The 19,274-nt window shown below is 37.7% G+C and overlaps 1 protein-coding gene and 1 non-coding gene across 3 annotated transcripts; both read left to right on the top strand.

Moving 5' to 3' along the window:
* The first annotated feature begins 921 nt into the window (after window positions 1–921).
* TRNAP-AGG lies at window positions 922–993 on the top strand. The gene has a single exon. It is a non-coding gene; the product is annotated as a tRNA-Pro (tRNA).
* Window positions 994–7,279: 6,286 nt separating this feature from the next.
* LOC121264469 (transcription factor GTE6-like) lies at window positions 7,280–19,131 on the top strand. Of its 2 annotated transcripts, none has more exons than XM_041167651.1 (9): window positions 7,280–7,459; window positions 8,206–8,332; window positions 9,749–9,964; window positions 10,769–10,846; window positions 11,300–11,524; window positions 11,624–11,722; window positions 11,969–12,027; window positions 18,351–18,501; window positions 18,616–19,131. In XM_041167651.1, exons 2-9 carry the CDS (start codon window positions 8,207–8,209, stop codon window positions 18,808–18,810), a joined length of 1,149 nt encoding a protein of 382 aa, XP_041023585.1. In that variant the 5' UTR covers window positions 7,280–7,459; window position 8,206; the 3' UTR covers window positions 18,811–19,131. The 2 variants fall into 2 exon arrangements, with proteins under 2 accessions (XP_041023585.1, XP_041023594.1); XM_041167660.1 differs by having other exon boundaries at window positions 7,280–7,560; window positions 8,207–8,332.
* Window positions 19,132–19,274: the final 143 nt, after the last annotated feature.

Here is a 19,274-nt window from a genome sequence, read left to right as displayed (position 1 = left end):
ATAGATATATAGAAAACATGTAAAAGTGAATTGAGTCGTTAACCATACTGAACTCAGGTTTTTTCTTGTCTGAAACAGGGAAACAAATAAAGAACTCAGTTTTTTTAATCTGACTTGAAGAAAGCCTTTGCATACTACTTTGGGCCAACCAATTGACTCACTGATTTAGGAGGAGAAATGATTGGTCATCAAGATTGTGGCACTTCAACTAACTACTATTATGTCACCAGTTGATTTTTTTAAATGGCATCTGGTTTTTAAACCATAATTAATTGGTTATTAAGTTTACACTCTCAAATTGCTCCAATATACATGGGTGAGAATCCCATGCAATGGATAGAAGCCTGCTTCATGATCACTGACGAATCATCAATTGAATAATGTGTTAATTAAGCGGTACAAGAGGTTGAAGCAGTACGAAGAGAGGTTGCAGTGGTGAGTAGAGTAACACCGTAAGATGAGTCTTTTGGACAGAGTTCCAAAAGTTGTAATGATGAAAGGTTGTAATGATGAGAAAGATGAGAATTTAAACATGAGATAAGTGAGATGAGATCACACTGTATCACTAAGATCACACTGAGTTCCAAAAGTTTTTTCAATCATATATAGAGAGAGAGGAAACCGACGAACTTTCCGAGGACGGCAACTACTTCAAACCAAAGCAATCAGGAATTCCATCTTTAGGTTGAAACGAAAGTGAAAAATAGAATCGAAAAAGGACATGGCAGAGAGAAGGAGTACGGAGAAGAACCTGAAGCGAAGTAGTTTCTGGACAAGATCAATTGCTTGGATTGCGAACGGAACAGAAGGAGAGCCGTCCTGGTCATTGCTCGAGCTTTTTATTTTGATTCAGAGGATCAAGGCTATACTGAAAAAGGATCTTTGATATAAAAGAAAAAAATCAATGACATCTAGACAAAAGGGCATTTGGTCTAGTGGTATGATTCTCGCTTAGGGTGCGAGAGGTCCCGAGTTCAATTCTCGGAATGCCCCTAATCAATTTTTTTTGGGCCTGGCGCTGGATCGGCCCTCTATTTTTTGTAGTGGATTAATCATGGATGGACCGGCCCTATTAGGCCTTTTAGCAAAACGCAATTTTATTTCGGCAATACATAATATTAGAATGATTTATTAATAATATTTTTTTTTTCGACACGCAGAGTGGAGACGTATTAAACCAGTAAATAATTCTTCCTAATTATTTATTCTCTCTAGAAGACCAATCCATATTCCATCGTTGAAAATGAAAGGGGATTACCTGCCTGCCTCGTTCCTCAAGTATCGGTCAGATCTTCCTGCTCCGTTCTTGTCTTGTCTTCTCCTTCTAGTAAGTAGTAACGGATTATCTCGTGCTTCGGTCTTCTCCTTCTTTTCTCCCACTTCATATATCTACTCTCTTCAACCACCACCAACTTCACTCCTAAGCTACAAAGAAAGAAACAATATTTATCTTCCAGAAGCACTCATTCAATGACGCGTCCTCTCTCCCTCTCTCTCTCTCCTCTAGAAGCCCAGAAATCTTCTTCCTCTGTTCTAGAAGCCGGGCTTCTCTGTGGATCCTCTCTCCCATCCCTTTCCTCTTCCTTTTATATAACTTGGCTCTTCCACTCCATCAAACACCAACTAACGAGTTCTTTACTCCCCATCAATCTCCCTCCTATCTCATTGATCCTCTGCTCCAACCATTCCTGAACAGAAAGAAGCCCTACAGAAAATGGAAGGGAAAACATATCTCCAAGACCTCGAAGAACTGGAGGAAGACGTGCTCTCTCTCTGCGACCTTTCCATTCACGACCAAGAAAGTACCGAATCCGACCCTTTTTCTCCCATATATTCATGCTCTCCGTCACGACCGGATTTGTTCGAGTTCTCCACCAACCCGAACGCAGAAATGAAACCCGCGATCGACGCCATAATTTTCTGCGGCAGAATCATGCACCAGAAAGAATTATCCGCTTATAATCTCCAAACCAAGTCAAAGTGGAGATCAGAGTCTCTCGACAAAGCCCATATCATGCACTCAGCTGGATTCACCAACGCCATTCGTTCCAACTCGCTCCGGGTTCCAGGTCCGAAGCCTGATACGGCTCCGGTAACCGGAAGTTACCGTTATACGAACAGTTGTTCTAGGAAGCACAAGGTTTTTATTGGGCCAGTAAAGATTCGGCCGGAGATGGAGCTAAGTGAGATTAGAAAGAGGCAGGGTCGGCGGGCCCCGGTACCGATGTTCCCGGTCGTCGGTGGAGATGAATCGGTGATAGTCGGTGGTAAGAGCGGAGGTGGAAGGAGTCATTGGGGGCTGCTACGGCCGTTGAGGTGTAGGTCCCACCTTGCGAACTTGCTGGCTCGGGCGTCCTTTGGATGTTTTCCCACACGTGTGATATGAAGGTGGATCCGGTCCTCGCACGTGTTGGGTTTTAGATGGATCCGGTCTGCTCACGGATGGAATCATTGTCCATGGATTTTTGTTTATTTGAATTATTTAAGTGACGCTGAGCTCGAGTACATTATTTTAATTTTCTCTTGTTTTTCTCCTAGGCTTTTAGTAATTAGCTCATTACTTTGTATGTTATTTTTTATTTATATTTTACCTGATTTATTCATATGTATGGAAATACAGAGCCGCTTGGGAGCAGTCTGGTTGTTTTTCAACCAATAGTAGACACCAATCATATTTTGACACATGGGTTATTCCATATTAAGTTAAAAAAGTGCATCACACTGGATTATTTATCTGCATGACCACTAAGCCTGACCCCTCATGTTCGTTGCTTTCTTCTTCTCTTGCTGTCGTCGCCCACCATCGTCGACGTTGCCCTCTTGCTATCGTTTGTTGGGTTAATTTTCTGATAGTAAGTTTTTGAACTTGCTCTTGGAATAGTTTTTACTGATAGCATAAAGCCCTTCTTCCATATCCAATTTACTCTTGGAGAAGTTTCTATTGCAGTTTTGTGGCCTTAGGATTGCATATTTTCTAGAGGTATCATCTGTAATTACATTCCCTGAAGTGTATTTTGCCTTATATTTCATTTTAATTTTGATTTGTTAGGTTGTGGTATTTATTCTAAGATAGAGGCCTAGTTGAGCATGCGGCAAATCCATCTTCATCTCCAACTTGCTCTTGGAGAAGTTTTTTGTGTAAGGAAAAATTAGAAAATCTTGCCGCATGCGCAACATTGTAGTGCCTGGACTCTAAAATCTTGTCCTTTTTTTGTTCAAAAGCATCTCTTTTTATTTGAAACAAACTATACTTTAACACATGCTTCTCTTTGAAAAAAAAAAAAAATCATTGAAACCAAAAGTTGATTTTTCTCCCTCTTACAATCGAATGTATAGTGAGCTTTGGAGACTTGTGAATTTGGGTCTCCCTCTAGACTTCTTACACAAACTTACAATTTTAAGGAATGGCAACTTGCACTTGTTGTTCATGCTAACCTTCTTGGGTGGGAGCTTATTTCTCTTTGTTGCCTTACCACCTATGAGGGTTTAGTTAGCTAGGGGCATATTTCAAGCCGCTTGGATCTTTTTGGGTATGGGCAATTTCCTCAACTTTTACCTTGTAGAAACCCAAGTGGTTGAGAGCTACCTTTTTTTGCAAGGATGGTTAATGGGTCAAAGTCAATATGGTCTTACTTCAATGTTGCCTCTTTTCGTCGTCAGTGGCACTGGGTTGATGCCAGAAAGACGTCGTCGACTGCACTGGGAGAGTCATGATTAGGGCTGACAGTGAGGGAGATTTCTGGATGAATCAAGGAAGGGGAGAGTTGCTCATGGTGGAGAGGAAGGGCTCGCGTTCCTTGTGCAAAGACAAAGAGATGGGTTGTCGTCGATCGTGACGAAGAGGGAGAGAACAAGTCATGGAGATCGCTAGGTTTGTTTTTCATCTATCCTGCAGTGGGAGAGAAATCATGATTAGGAGTTGGGTTTGTTTTTAGTTTCTTCTGCAATGGGGCACATGATAGATAAAGTGTTTAGCCTATGTGGAGACCACCCATTGGAGGGCTGCTGTTTGGAGTAAAACAACCCGATCATTTCTAAGATTTACTCATGGAAATATAGTATTTCAAAAATTTTTAAAACAAATTTCTTGATCGTCGAATCAATTTTCTCTGCACTTCAATAAATTTATTGGAGTATTTTGGTATAGTTAATTAGAAAACATTATCCTACATATGGTGTGGGTCCAAAATCTTACTTTCAATACCAAATTGGGAAAATTGACGTATAACCAAGTTAGTCTAAGGCCCTGTTTGGATTCCAAGTTGCTCTTATCTCATTTTATCTCAACATTTAAATAGTACAAACATAAATATTTTTCAATTTTAAATTTTCAACTTTTCATTTAATCATTCTAATTTTTTCAAACTTCCAAACAAAACAGAAAAAATAATTAAAATTTGTCAAATCTCAAAATAAAAATTATATTCTAATAATATTTTAATTTTATAAGATTTTTATTCAAATTTGTTTCTCTCCTATCTCAAAATCTCATAAAACGTTTTAACTCAAATCATTTGATTACTATTCATAAATCATTTTACTTTTCTATTCACGGATAATTTTATCTCATATGACTATCCAAACGAGACCTTAGCTCTATGGTTACTTCATACATGTAAATTATTAGATGATGATATGTAAATTATTCAAATTTTGGTTGTCCTTTTAATTATTTAGACCTCTATAGTTACTTCATACATGTAGTTATAACCATTGTAGAACTCTTTTGTATTTTTATCTCTTTCTTACTTTAGGCCTTAGCTTCAATAAAAATAATAAAATATCTAACTTTTGACTTTTGATGTTCTATTTGTTTCAATTTATAAAATATAAAGAGTAATATTAAATTTAATCTTAGGATGTACAAATTTTGTATTTTTTTAATAGTACTCAATATAAAAATGTTAAACTTTTCACATAGGTTCATATTAGGGATGTGCAACCGAATTCAGATTCTAATCCGCCTGGATTAATCTGAATAATCCGGGCGGATAACTGCATTCAATCCGGATATATCCGGATTTTTTTTCCTTTTTTGGCATATAAATCCGAATATCCGGATTGTAACCGGATTTATTAATACTTAAAAAAAAAATTCTGTTTAAATTTTAAAAAATATTTTTTTTTAGAAAAAATTATAATATCATGTTTAAATTGCCTAGATTAAAAAAAATAATAATTTAAACATTTTTTAAAAGATTTTTAAATAAAATAAATAAAAATGTAAATTAAATAATATTGTTGTTACATCATAATGTAAAAATACAGAATAAAATAAATAATAATAAATCATAACTAATTAGATTAATACAGAAAATAAATAATATTGTGATGCCTACAAACCTACATTATTTTAAAAATGTTTTTATGCAGTTTTGAGAGATGCGAGATAAAAAATTGAATAAAAATATTATAAATTTAAAATATTATTAGAATATAATTTTTATATATAATTTTTTTTTTTTATTTTGAAAGTTAAAAAAATTGAATTATTTTTTATGTTTTTTTAAAATAAGACCCGATTATAGATAACCAGTTACATACAGGATCTGGGTTCATTTTACCCACCCGGGTCCAATCCGAGTGGATAACTACCCAGACTTATCCGGATCCGAATCCGAAATAAATCCGACACAGTTACACACCATTAATTCAAATTTATTCTTTAATTGAGTATATAAAATTTACACACTGTATAACTATATAAATCATTTTCCTTCTATCGTCATTTTTAAGTTTGAAAAATATGAATGAAATAAAATCGCATGCTCTATACCTCAATGAACGTTATTCATTTCGATTGGATAGAGAGGAGAGCCTATTTTCGAAAACAAGAGACCAAACAATAAATTGTAAAATTGAATTGATATACAAAGTCCCGTTTATATAATTTTAAAAAAATTATATTTTTAAATCGATATGGACGACTACCTATCATGCTAGTAACCTAATAAAATTTGATTCAGTTATACTCCAGAGCAACATGGAGAGTATATCGTTCACATGAATTTGTAAGTAGAATGATTTGGATAATAATAACAAAGTCTAATACAGGTTAATATAAAGTATTTTTAAAGATAAATTCTATTTGTAGTTCCTATTTAAAAATTGTACGTGCATGCCCTTTATTAAATGAAAAAAATTTTAAGATAGATATTTTTATAATTTTAAAAAAATTTAAAAATAAAATTATCTAGACTTGTATTACAATCTCCAAAATAAAGACTATACGTAATATTACTTATTTTTAAGTACCTTCCAGAATTGATCACTAAAACGGCTGTTTAAGATTATGGCAAGATATATAGCTTTACACCATAGCGCTTTTAACTATAGAGCTTTACTAAAAAGCTCTATTATTAAAAATTATTGACTGTTTAGTAAATATGTACCTAAAAGTTTTTAAAATTAGTCAAAGCGGGTTTTAAAAAACATTACATGCAAAAACATTTTAACAAAAATTTAAATTTGGTAATTTTTTAAAAAGTGGATTTGTAGTTTTTTAAATATTTAGAGCAATTTTTATAAATTTACCGAAGATACTATTTTTTCTCCAAAAGACCTTTTAGACTGTTAAAAGCATTTTTTTGAACCTCCAAATTCAAACCCAATAACTTAAACTACATCAACTTAATTAATATAATTTAAAAAAAAAAACTCCCAAAAGAAAGAATATACTTTGTCTATGAAACGACATCATGATTTCAAGTTTGTTCACTGCCTTGATCGATTAACTGAGAAACACTATTTATTATTATTTTAACATTTTTTTAAATAATTATATTTTCACTATCTATTAATATAACATCAAATAAGTGAAAATTAATAGATAATTTATAGATCATTTGGTTTAATATTATAACAGAAGGTAAATAATATCCTTTCAAAAACAAAAAAGGGATGATAAATAACAAGAATGATATTTGCAGTCAGTGTGCGATAATTGAAAAAATTAAATAAATATGATATTCATGTGAAAAAATTATTTTTTTTATAATGACCTCTATTTATCTTAAAGATAAAATGTAGAGGTTGCACATTTCAAAATTGAATATAGAAAAAAATGATGAAATAATAATTGTTGATTGTTCTTTTTAAAGGATTTAGATCTCTAGAATTACTTCATTCGTGTAACCGTATATACTACAGAGCTCATTTTGTATTTTTATGATTCTATCTTTCTTTTTTTCATTACCCGCACAATTTAACCACGTCCACGACAGTCGTATTATCTGTACGACTATCGACTATCGAGTGCAAGGGGCCATTTTTTTATTTTAAATTTTTTTAACCGAGCGGCCATTGTTAGGTTGTTAACTGAGGAAAAACAAACCGAAAAGAAGAAGAAGCAAGGGGGAAGAGAACGACTGCGTTTTAGTAATCCTAAACAAAAACCAGGAAAAAGCCGACGTCGCTGGGATCAGCACTTCAGTTTCGCCAGCAGAGTAACCTCACACACACAGTCGCTGCCGAAAACCCAAACTTCGCTACAGTAAATAGATATCGTCTGCGCATCACATTTAGGGTCCTTCTTCCTGTTATCAATCTCTCTGTATCTCTGTATGTATTTATGTATACGCTGACGAATATGTGCTGTACTGTATGTATATATTTATATGTATGCGCATCCAAAATATAAGTAGAATGCATGCTCGGGCTTGCAAACGATTTAATCTCTAGCTATTTGGAATCGATTTCCTTATGTTCTCTGTCTGTAGAAGTTCAAAGATTGATTAAGAAAGCTTCATGATAATCTTATTTATTTTTTCCAACTAGACGGGGACCTCAGGTCCTCAACCATCATTTTTTCCCCTTCAAATGTTTTTTTTTTTTTAAATTACTATGTACTAGTTTCGACAGCGAGATCTCTTGGATTTTCACTAGATGAAAATCTCTGTTTATTGCTTAAGGAAAATAATAGAAAAGAAATTTTGATTTCTATCTTTTTTGCCGTCAAGGTTTCTTTATTTTCCCCCTTTTGATAAGTAGTTTCCCGCCCGGGAAGGGGGGGATTGAACTCAATTGAACCAAATAGTGGTACTCAGCTAATTTCAGCGGAGGTTTTTGTTTCCTCTTGTCTGTAATAATGAACATGTGAGTATTGGGTTTGAATTTCTTTTCTCTAATTTTGTCTCAATGCATCTACCATCATAGAAGATTCCCATTAAGCGACTAATACATAATGATCCTGTAATTGTTATCAGATATGTCCATGGAAGTACCAATTCCAGATGTCAGGAATGTTGAAATAGGAAATATTGCTAATGATACTGCTGCAGGGAGTGAGGGCGTCAGACATCACGTTGACGAAATTTTTGGGAAGGTTGACAAGGTAAAAATACATGTAGCGCAATTAATACTAGGCGTCTTTCCATATGTTATCTTTTTTTTTTTTTTCAAAGTCGTTACTTTCTTCTCAGGTTTAAACAATGGAATAAATTGTCTTAGGCTTTTTATTTGGTTTATGTCACGTTCAGCAAGCAATAATCAATCAGCACGTTTCAATAGTATGCTTTCTATGATTATTGTCTTGCCAACTCAAACTTGTAATTCACTACCGTATCAGTTCCTTAAAAGATGGTTAGTGCGACATCTACAATTTGGTTGCTGGTCAATCTGTACACAAATGCCTTTGTGTCCTTCATAAATAAAATTTTCCTCCATGTCATGATAATTGGCGTATTGAACAGAAAAATGGAGGATCAATATTGTTGACTTGGACGATGGGTGCCTTAGAACACTGTTGAAGTTCTTTACATGGATATACAATATTCTAATTTTCAAGAGATCTAAACCCATTCTTCACTTTATAGCCAGTTGTAAGGATCTTATGATGCTGATATGTACTGATTTTTTTATAAGTATTTGCTGCGAAATAATAACATAGAATATCACAGTTAGTCGGGACGTTGTTCTTGGACACCCGGTGCCAAATAAAAAAAAAACATAGAATACCACTTTAAACATGTTAATGGTTTTTTGCATTGGTTTTCTCACTGTTTATTGGCTTATAACATTTGTGTCTTGATTGATTGCTGTTTTTTATTGTCAAATCTACGCGGAACACAAATGTGCCGGGGTTTTTGAGACTGTATTTGGCCCTTTTATGTGGGAGTAGAGTTTTTAAGGGGAGTTGGTGTGTAGGTTGCCCTTATCTACCCTGCAATATAGAGGTGAAGACTTATTTTTTGTTTTTCCTTTCCTTTGTTTTGCTCTAGGTGGTCTCCTGTTTACACCTCTTTTGGTTTATAAATTAACCTATCTACAGTTTACTTATAAAAAAAAAATGTAACTATCTACAGCATAGAAAAAAAAGTTCATTCTACGTTTGATTATTTACTTATTCACTTAAAAACCCGTCATAACATCTCTTCTTCCGCCGGGGGGGGGGGGGTTGCTTGTTTGTGTTTTTTACCCCTGAATAAGATTTTTTATGGTAGATAATTTTCCATAATCAAGATTTTATGGTACAGATGAAAGAACAATTCCTTGCTCATAAAAAAAAAAGGAGAAAGAACAATTCCTAAAAAGTAAAACAAATAAGGCTGTAGCCTGTAGGTATCTGATGGATGTACGATAAGCATGTGCTTTTTCATATCCAGAGAATGCTGCTATAATTTTGCGTATTGAGTTTAGCGTAGAATCATATATAATAATGCGTTGCTGTTTATTTTAATCATGTTGGGTCATTTTTAAGTCTATTCTTTTACATTTATAAAGATTGTTAGTATGTCATTTTTCCTTGCAGCTTGAGCAGAGAGCGAATGAGATAGAACAGTTCTACTCGAGTACGAGTAAAAAGCAACTTAGCACATCCAAAGGTAGCTCAATAGTGAAGGATAAAGATAAGGAGAAACATATTCCAAGCATCAAGAAGCAGCAGCAAGATGCATCACGTCGAGAAGCAGCTGCTGCAAAGAGAATGCAAGAGCTCATGCGCCAATTTGGCACAATATTGCGCCAGGTAAAAGATTCTGTCATATATTTATGCTAAGGCATTTTTCGCGATCTCATATATATCTAGATATATGATTTCTCTTGTATCTGTAGATGTGTATGTGCATGTGTGCGTCTCTGTTGTGTTTGTTTGTGTCCATGCAGAAGTCTATTTACCATCCATTTTGGGAACTTAAGGGATGTCAACTTTTTCTCTTTTAATTTAGTTGGATAACAATCTTTATATATGCCCTCTGTTTGAAATTCACTTATTAGATTAACAAGATCTGCTGGGCAATTACCCACCCATGGGTAGCCCAAGTGGTAAGGGCGAACTTGTGTGCATGAGCCCATGTCACAGGTTTGATTTCCCTATGATCAAACTGCGACTTAAGTGGGAGGCCTTGGCAGTGGGTTGCTGTGCTAGTCTCCCTGGGGTTTTGGGTTCCATAGATGAGTCCTAAAGACTTTCCCGTGGGGTGGTTCCCCCGTCATCAAAAAGATCTGCTGGGCAATTATGTTGCAGTTTTAGTTTTTGTGGGCTGTATATTAGAACATTAACAAAAATGATGCACCTTATTATCCATAAATTTTTTCGTGGTATTTCTCTTCAAGTTGATTTTCTACTAATCAAGTTTCCTCTCGCATCTAGGAGAGGCATATATAAATGCTGTACTTTTATTCTTTCTTATATTCTAGAAGTCAAACACATGGACTGTCTTGGCTATAAATTGCACCAATGCCAAGGACCATCAACTAGATGCTGTAAGATTCAAAATGATAGGTGCATTTTGTTTCATCTTTCCTGACATGCATTTGCCTTGGCTTCCAGATTATGCAACACAAGTGGGCATGGCCTTTTATGGAACCTGTAGATGTAGAAGGTCTTAAGCTGCATGACTACTATGAGGTAAAGTTCGTTTTTTTTAATTTTCAAAGTACGTCAGTAATCATAAAAGTAATTTTGTGATGTTGCATTCCTATACACATTTGATAGCGTTAAGCTTAAGTATGTCAGTAGAAGGTCTTAAGACCCACCGTGGGTAGCCCAAGTGGTAAGGGCGAACTTGTGTGCATGAGTCCCATGTCACAGGTTCGATTCCACCTGGGATCAAATTGCGATTTAAGTGGGAGGCCATGGCGGTGGGTTGCTGTGCTAGGGGGTTTAGGTTCCATGGGTGAGTCCTAAGGGCTCCACCTGTGGGGTGGTTCCCCTGTCATAAAAAAAAAGGTCTTAAGCTTTATCGTTGGATATTCCATTGGTTCACATTTGACAGTCTGTCCCTGATTGCCTTGTCATTCTTGTTCCTAAATTTCTTCTGTATGTGCATTTAATTAATTCACTCTAGATGATGAATAATAGGTAATTGATAAGCCCATGGATTTCAGTACAATTAAAAATCAAATGGAGGCCAAGGATGGTACCGGATATAAGAATGTTCGGGAAATATGTGCTGATGTGAGGTTGGTTTTCAAAAATGCCATGAAATATAATGATGAGAGAAGTGATGTTCATGTTATGGCCAAAACTTTGCTGGAAAAATTTGAGGAGAAGTGGCTGCAACTTCTGCCTAAAGTTACTGAAGAGGTAACTTCTTTCCCAACATGAGCGGCTCATTCTTGGATTAAAGGTATGGTAAATAATCTTAGTTTATGATCTATAATGTTAGTAGTAATGTGCTTGCAGGAAAAAAGACGAGAAGTGGAGGAAGCAGAGGCACAGTTTGATATGCAGCTTGCTCAGGAGGCTGCTCATGCCAAAATGGCGAGAGATTTGAGTAATGAGGTATGTTAAAATTTCACATGCTTCTTATTAGGATATGTTTGAAACTAAACAAGCCTTTTGATATAATTCATAGATCTAAGCTTCTTCAAGCATGTTGAAGGTGCCTTTTTTTTTTTTTTTTTTTTTATCTCATTCTAGTCTGATTAATTCTCATTGTATTATCCTTCAAAAAAAAAAAAAAAATCATCATACATTGGGAATCTGATGAGGACTTTGTTCCAATGCACCACGATGAATTTGTTTCAGCTGGATGAGCTTGATATGCATTTAGAAGATCTCCGGGAATTGGTTATTCAAAAGTGCAGGTTTGTTCCATGGCATCATCTAATACTGCAAAATATGGCTTTATAGGCTAACTTATATTATATAAAATTTTCCTTTTAATCTAACCATTGGGACCAACAAAAGCAGCATTAACTTGGGATTTGTTTGTTGATTATGATTGTGAACATGTGCATGTTGATGTGGATTTGCCTTTTCCCTACAAGTTTAATTCTGTTTTTGCCGTAATTCTGAAAGTTATGTCATCCAATGAAGGTAATGGATCAAACTGGAATCATATTTTCCCATGCTTTATCTACCGGGCCAATGACTCTTTTGAGTTTGATGTGCTCTAGATTAGATTTATTTATTTATTTTTTTTTGGGGGGGGGGAGGGGGGACTTTAAAATGCACGAGCTTTTATTAACAGAAGACATTGCCAAACACACAGGTTCAGGATCCATAGCATATAGATGGAATACATGTTAAAGTACAAAGGCCAGGATTTTATTTTCTCTCTCCTAAATATTTTCTCTTTGTACAATTTTTCCGTTTTCTCTTTTTCTTTTGGTTTTTCTTGCTGCTTGTTGGGGATTCATTAATGGCTTTTGCTCTGTGTTAAACTTAACGTATCGTGTGAAGCTTTGGGTTTTCGTTGTGGGTTGGATTAGATGGGGAGATGCAATGAGGTTTTCATTGACCAGAAACTTTTGAGTTCAGGAGGGAAAATGATAGGTGGTGGAAAATCATAGAAAGTAGTCACCGTGTAGTGAAATACATAGCTTTAGATAATGATGCTATGGGGTGGCTGGGTTCTATGGTGAGGGAATGTGCAGTGTTTAGGGGTGCTCATGAGTTTTTAAGAACTCGTAGAAAAGGAGACACGATGTTAATGATGCGGAAGGGACATAATCATAATGGTAGTTTCCTGTCTCTGTCGGAGTTTGGTCGGGATAAGAGGAGAGGTTTGATTGTTGTGCCGGAAGGGAGGAAGGGGGAGGGGTGGAAAAACTTTGGAGAGACATTAATGGAGCTCCATGCATCCTCTGTTTCGTGCAGGACTAGAGTAGTTCCTGTTGCTCAGGCAGGTAACTTGAAGATGATCAGAGGAGATGGTGGTGTTGCTCCATCGTCGACGACAGGAGGTGCAAGGTCTTACAGTGAGGTGCTTCAGAAGCAGGCAGTGAATCGAGCTGTTAGTGCTGCGGAGTCAGACGCGCCCATCCCAGAAGCTGTGCAGAGACGCGAGGGAGAAGACGTGCGTAGTCAGTCGCGCCCATACCAGAAGCTGTGCAGAGACGTGTTGGGGCTTAATGAGGAAACTTTTCTAAGGATTCTGGTTGGCTTAGAGGAAAAAATGGGAAAAGTGTTAGAGGAAATCAGTTATATGAAACGATGCGTCAAGGGTAAGGTAGAGATGAAGTTTGATATGGGCTTAGTAACGGGCCCTAAGAGTGGGCAGTGTAATTCGGGAATGAGGGGCGTTGGGATGGGCCGGGTTACAGGCCAAACGAAGGCTTGGAGGGTTATAACTCGGGCTCCCTCCGAAATATTGGGTCAGGAACCGAGTCTGCTTCCTGGGGTGCCGATATGTGGCTTGTCGGCACCTCCACCGGCACAGAAATTTTCGCCGGCCTCTGTCGATCACTTGGGTGGGCCGGTTGAGTTATTCTGACGGGAGGGGATGGAGGATGGTGAGCTAGAGATGGAGCCGGGAGCGATGGAGACTGTGAGTGAGGTTGTAACGTCGTCGTCTCTTGAGGTGGAGCTGGGGGGTGGGCAGACGGAGTCGTTCTTGGAGAGTGAAGGCCAAGATGCCGTGCAGGTGCTACCTGTGATGACGGATCTTGGGTTATCGAGAGATGACTCTGGGGCTACAACATTGGAAATGGATGTTTGTAAAGGGAATAAAGCTGGGGAAGATATTGTCATTGAAAAGTTGGTTTCAAGTGATGAACCAATTTCAGTGATTTCAGTTGGGGGCTCGAAACTGTCTTTGTTTTCCAAGGACAGTGTAGGCGAGGAGGGGGCAGCGACTCCTCTTTGTACACTTCCTCCCAGTTCTAATTATGGGAGTTGCTCGTCTAATTGGATTTTCAAGAAGGTAGAGGAGCTTCCAGATATTTTTGGGGTTTCTTTTGGAGGTTATGAAGAGCAATTTATGGCCCTTGTAGCGGCTATTGAAGCTAGCCGTTCAAAATCAGCAACAAAACAGGATAGGGAACTTAAACGTTTAACGTGTTCCATTAATTATGATGTCAAGGAAGGGAGTAGTGGTAGGGATAGACCGAAAGGGAGGGGCAAGTTAAGTTTTTTATGAAGCCTAAGATTTTATCTTGGAATATACGGGGACTCAATGATAGTAATAAACGTCTTCGTATCAAATCTTTATTGAGGATGTGGAAGGGTGATGTGGTATGTTTACAAGAAACAAAGTTGAGCCTCATTGATAGAAACATTGTGCGTAGTTTATGGGGATGCTCACATGTGGGTTGGTCTTATTTGGCCTCACTGGGAGCCTCAGGTGGAGTGTTATTAATATGGGATAAAAGAGTGGTTGAGGCGATCGAGGAGTGTGTTGGTGAGTTCTCAGTTTTGATTTTATTCAAAGATGTGAATGATGGATGTGAATGGGCTTTTGTAAGGTGTTATGGTCCAAATATGGACAGTGAAAGGCGAAGGTTGTGGGAGGAATTGGCGGGTATTTACTCTTTATGGGATGTTCCGTGGTGTATGGGTGGTGATTTCAACTGTACTCGTTTTCCTAGTGAACGTTCAGGTCATCATCGGCATACTAGGGCTATGGAAGAATTCTCTGAGTTCATTTTTGATCTGGACCTTATGGACCTTCCCTTGGTGGGGGGTGAGTACACATGGTCTAATGGCCGGGCTTGGTCGAAGTTGGATAGATTCCTTGTCTCTCCGTCATGGGAAGCTCACTATCCAGAAGTAAGTCAAAAAAGGTTACCTCGAGTCAGTTCAGGTCATTTTCCCATTCTTTTAGATTGTGGGGGCATTCACAGGGGCCGCCAGTACTTTAAGTTTGAGAACATGTGGCTGACAGCGAATGGGTTTGTAGAGACGGTGCTTGAATGGTGGGCATCGTATCAGTTTAGTGGCACTCCAAGTTTCATTTTAGCAGGTAAGCTTAAGGCTTTAAAACTAGATCTGAAAAATGGAATTTGGAAGTTTTTGGTCACACAGACAATCAGAAGTCCACTTTGTTGGTGGAATTGCAGGATATAGAGGGTAGGGAATTATTGGGAGATGTCGCGGAGGAGGTATTATTGAGGAAGAGCACGGTTGTGGTAGAGTTGGAGAGGGTATTATTGTCAGAGGAGATATCGTGGCGGCAAAAATCTAGGGCTCTATGGTTGAAAGAGGGTGATAGGTGTACAAAGTTTTTTTACAAAGTGGCTAATTCACATCGTCGTAACAATGCTATTGAATCACTTCATTTTGGTACTCAGATGTTATCCTCTCCTCAGGAATTAGAAAATCATGTTGCACATTATTATGAGACTCTTCTCACCGAATTGGCAAATTGGAGGCCGAAACTTGATGCTTTGTCTTTTGAGGCAATTGATCCGCAATTTGTGAGTGTTTTGGAGAGACCGTTTGATGAAGAAGAGATTTTCAAGGTCATCTCTGGTATAGCTAAGGACAAAGCGCCAGGCCCGGATGGTTTCTCAATGGGTTTTTTGCAAACTTGTTGGGATGTAGTGAAAGGTGATGTCTTGCAGGTGTTCAGTGAATTCCACGCTTTTCAGAAGTTTGAAAAATCCTTAAATGCGACATTTATTGCTCTCATCCCCAAGAAACATGGGGCCTCAAGTATTGAGGATTTTCGTCCTATAAGTTTGGTTAGTAGTGTTTATAAGATTATTTCGAAAGTTCTTGCTAACCAGCTAAGTCTAGTGTTGGAAAATATTATATCCAAGCCTCAGAATGCTTTTATTCGTGGGAGACATATTCTTGATTCGGTGCTCATAGCAAATGAGAGCCTCGATGGTAGATTGAGGGAGGGAAGCCCAGGGATTCTCTGCAAGTTGGACATGGAGGCTTATGATCATGTGAATTGGGAATTCCTCTTGTACATGCTTGAGAGGTGTGGCTTTGGAAATAGGTGGATTTCTTGGATGAGTCATTGTATTTCAACTGCCCAATTTTCAGTTCTAGTTAATGGTACCCCTGCTAGTTTTTTTGATAGCTCGAGGGGTTTGCGATAGGGAGATCCGTTATCTCCTCTTATGTTTGTTATTGTTATGGAGGCATTGAGTAGGATGGTGCAGGCTACTGTTGAAGGAGGTTTTTTATCAGGGTTTAAGGTGGGAAATGGCTCTGGTGGCCCATTTTTCATCTCACATCTTCTTTTTGCAGATGACACTCTGATATTTTGTGAAGCGGATAGCAGTCAGGTCCAAACTCTACGAGCATTGTTACTTTGTTTCGAAGCAGTGTTAGGGCTTAAGGTGAACCTTAGCAAATCTGAGATGGTACCTGTGGGTGAGGTTCCTAATATCCGCAGTCTAGCAAGCCTTTTGGATTGCAGGGTGTCCTCACTACCATTGAAATATTTGGGTCTTCTGTTAGGTGCATCTTTCAAGAGTAGGGCTATATGGGATGGGGTGGTGGAGAAGATAGAGAAAAGGTTGGTGGGATGGAAAATGGTGTATTTATCAAAAGGGGGGTGTCTCACTCTTATCAAGAGTACACTCACTAACCTTCCCACGTATTTCTTATATCTTTTTGCTATGCCTGCAGGGGTGGTGAATAAGATTGAGAAACTTTTTAGGGCATTCTTATGGCGAGGCATAGGGGAGGAGAAGAAATTTCACCTGGTTAGTTGGAAGACGGTATGTGCCCCGATTGTGAATGGTGGTTTGGGTGTTTGTAATTTGAGAACCTTTAATAAAGCACTATTGGGGAAATGGCTTTGGAGATATCATCGGGAGGGGGGAGCATTGTGGAAGGAAACTATAGATGCGAGATATGGTGTTGCTTGGGGCGGATGGTGTTCCAATGAAGTGATAGGGGGTTATGGAGTGGGGTTATGGAAGTACATAAGGAAGGGGTGGATATGTTTTGAAAATCATATTCGCTTTGTAGCCGGTGAGGGCAACCGAATTAGTTTTTGGCGGGATATGTGGTGTGGAGACCATGCATTGGAAATGGTTTTTCCGGCTTTATATCGTATTGCAGCTAATAGGAAGGTTTCAGTAGCTGATGTGCGGATATTCTCTCATGGTTTGTATCAGTGGAATATTCTGTTTAATAGGGATTTTCACGATTGGAAACTAGATATGGTTACTGACTTTTTCAGCCTATTACATTTCTCGGGGACTACTAGGGCACAACACGATAGCTTGAAGTGGAGGTCTAGGGAGCATAAGTTATGTACTGTTAAGGTGTATTATAAATTTTTGATAACACGGGACCATACTCCATTCCCTTGGAAGAACAGTTGGAGGTCTCGTGTGCCTTCCAAAGTTGCTTTCTTTATTTGGAATGCCGCTCTTGGAAAGATCTTGACCACAGACAATTTGAGGAAGAGAGGATGTGTAATGATGGATTGGTGCTACATGTGCAAAAAGCATGGAGAATCGGTGGATCACCTATTATTACATTGTGAAGTAGCAAGGGTGTTGTGGGATGAGATATTTCGGAGGGTTGGCGTCGCTTGGGTAATGCCTTTAAGGGTGGTGGATTTGATGGGCTGTTGGAGCAAATTGCAGGGCTGTCATCAAGTGGTAGCAGTTTGGAAGATGATTCTGTTGTGTATCATGTGGTGCATTTGGATGGAAAGAAATGCGCGTTGTTTTGAAGACAAGGAACGCACAGTGGTGGAGCTGAAGAATTTCTTTCTAAATACCTTATTGCTTTGGTTTAATATTCATGACTTCTTGTCTTTAGTTCATCGCTCTTAGAATGTATTTAGGTGTCCTGTGGTATACTTCCTGTGTACATGGTTTAGGCCTGTTTCATTCATATTAATAAAATTTATCTCTTACGTATCAAAAAAAAAAAAAAAAAATTTCTGAACCACTGGGCAACATATATAGAAGTGATTTATTGTATTATTCTATCATTAGCTTGTGAATGGCCTAAAGAACCTTAATTTTCTATGTTGTTTAATGCATAAATGCACTGCAAAAATTTGGAAAATGGTTTGTATCAACATTTTGACTGGTGGTAGGTATACTTAGAATTAACTTGAAAGAGTAGTTAAAACTTTCAAAATCCAGTTTTCCTTCATTTGTTGTTGTTCTGTCTTCAATAACATGATTGGGTTAGTGTTTTGGATGCCTCATTACTTTTGCATCACTACCGAAGCAATTAAAACTTATGCTGAGAACGTTATTTTCAGAAAAATTACTACCGAAGAGAAGAGAAAACTTGGGGCAGCACTTACCAAATTGTCTCCTGAAGATCTAACCAAGGCCTTGGAGATTGTTGCTCAAAGTAATCCATGCTTCCAATCAACTGCTGAAGAGGTGGACCTTGACATTGATGCTCAGGTCATCATTTAGATTTCCTGATGGGTGCTGGCCAGTATTTCCCATCTTATAGATTCTCATTACAATTGCTTGGTAACAAAATGAGTAAACGAGTGCATTGTGGTTCGTATGCAGAGGGAATCTACCCTATGGAGGTTGAAGTTTTTTGTGAAGGATGCTCTGGAAGCTCAAGGCAAGAGTTCAGCCGTTGCAGGTGGTCTAAACAACAACAATGGCAATGACAATAACAGTAACAATAAACGGAAAAGAGAGATTTGTGATGCTATTGCCAAAACTGTCAAGAAAAAGAGTAAAAAGCCATCTTCATGATAATGTCTAGCAGTTGGATTGTGAACCTCTTTGAAGGCAATCTCGGTCTCGGGGTGTATTTCTAATTCTCAAGAGTTGGAGAATGGATGCGACGGTTCTAACGAGAACATGGAGAGTCCGAGGAACTTGATGTTGTCTTCATCAGAGATATTTCCGTATCATGAATTTGTTTGCGACCAACTCATTTTTAGGTGTTATAGTATTTCCGAGAAATATAACCATGTCTATAGCGTGTAGTCGTAGGCTGCTTTATGATCCCTCCTAAACTGTAACATTTACACTTCAATGATCTTTATAAATAATGTCTTCATCTTTTTGCCAGTTTTAAGAATTTCGTTTCCCTTTCGTTAGAAAAATGTATTCATATGATGCATGTTGGTTCATAATATTCATATAGATGAAGTGCGTCCGTCACTCTGGAGATCTTATGTTGTCTAACACATCTTATATCAATTCTTAAATTC

The sequence above is a fragment of the Juglans microcarpa x Juglans regia genome, chromosome 1D (genome assembly GCF_004785595.1).
Source record: "Juglans microcarpa x Juglans regia isolate MS1-56 chromosome 1D, Jm3101_v1.0, whole genome shotgun sequence".
Taxonomy (NCBI): domain Eukaryota; kingdom Viridiplantae; phylum Streptophyta; class Magnoliopsida; order Fagales; family Juglandaceae; genus Juglans; species Juglans microcarpa x Juglans regia.
The sequence above is the reverse complement of the archived record's forward strand: the minus strand, read 5'-3'. Positions and strand labels throughout refer to the sequence as shown.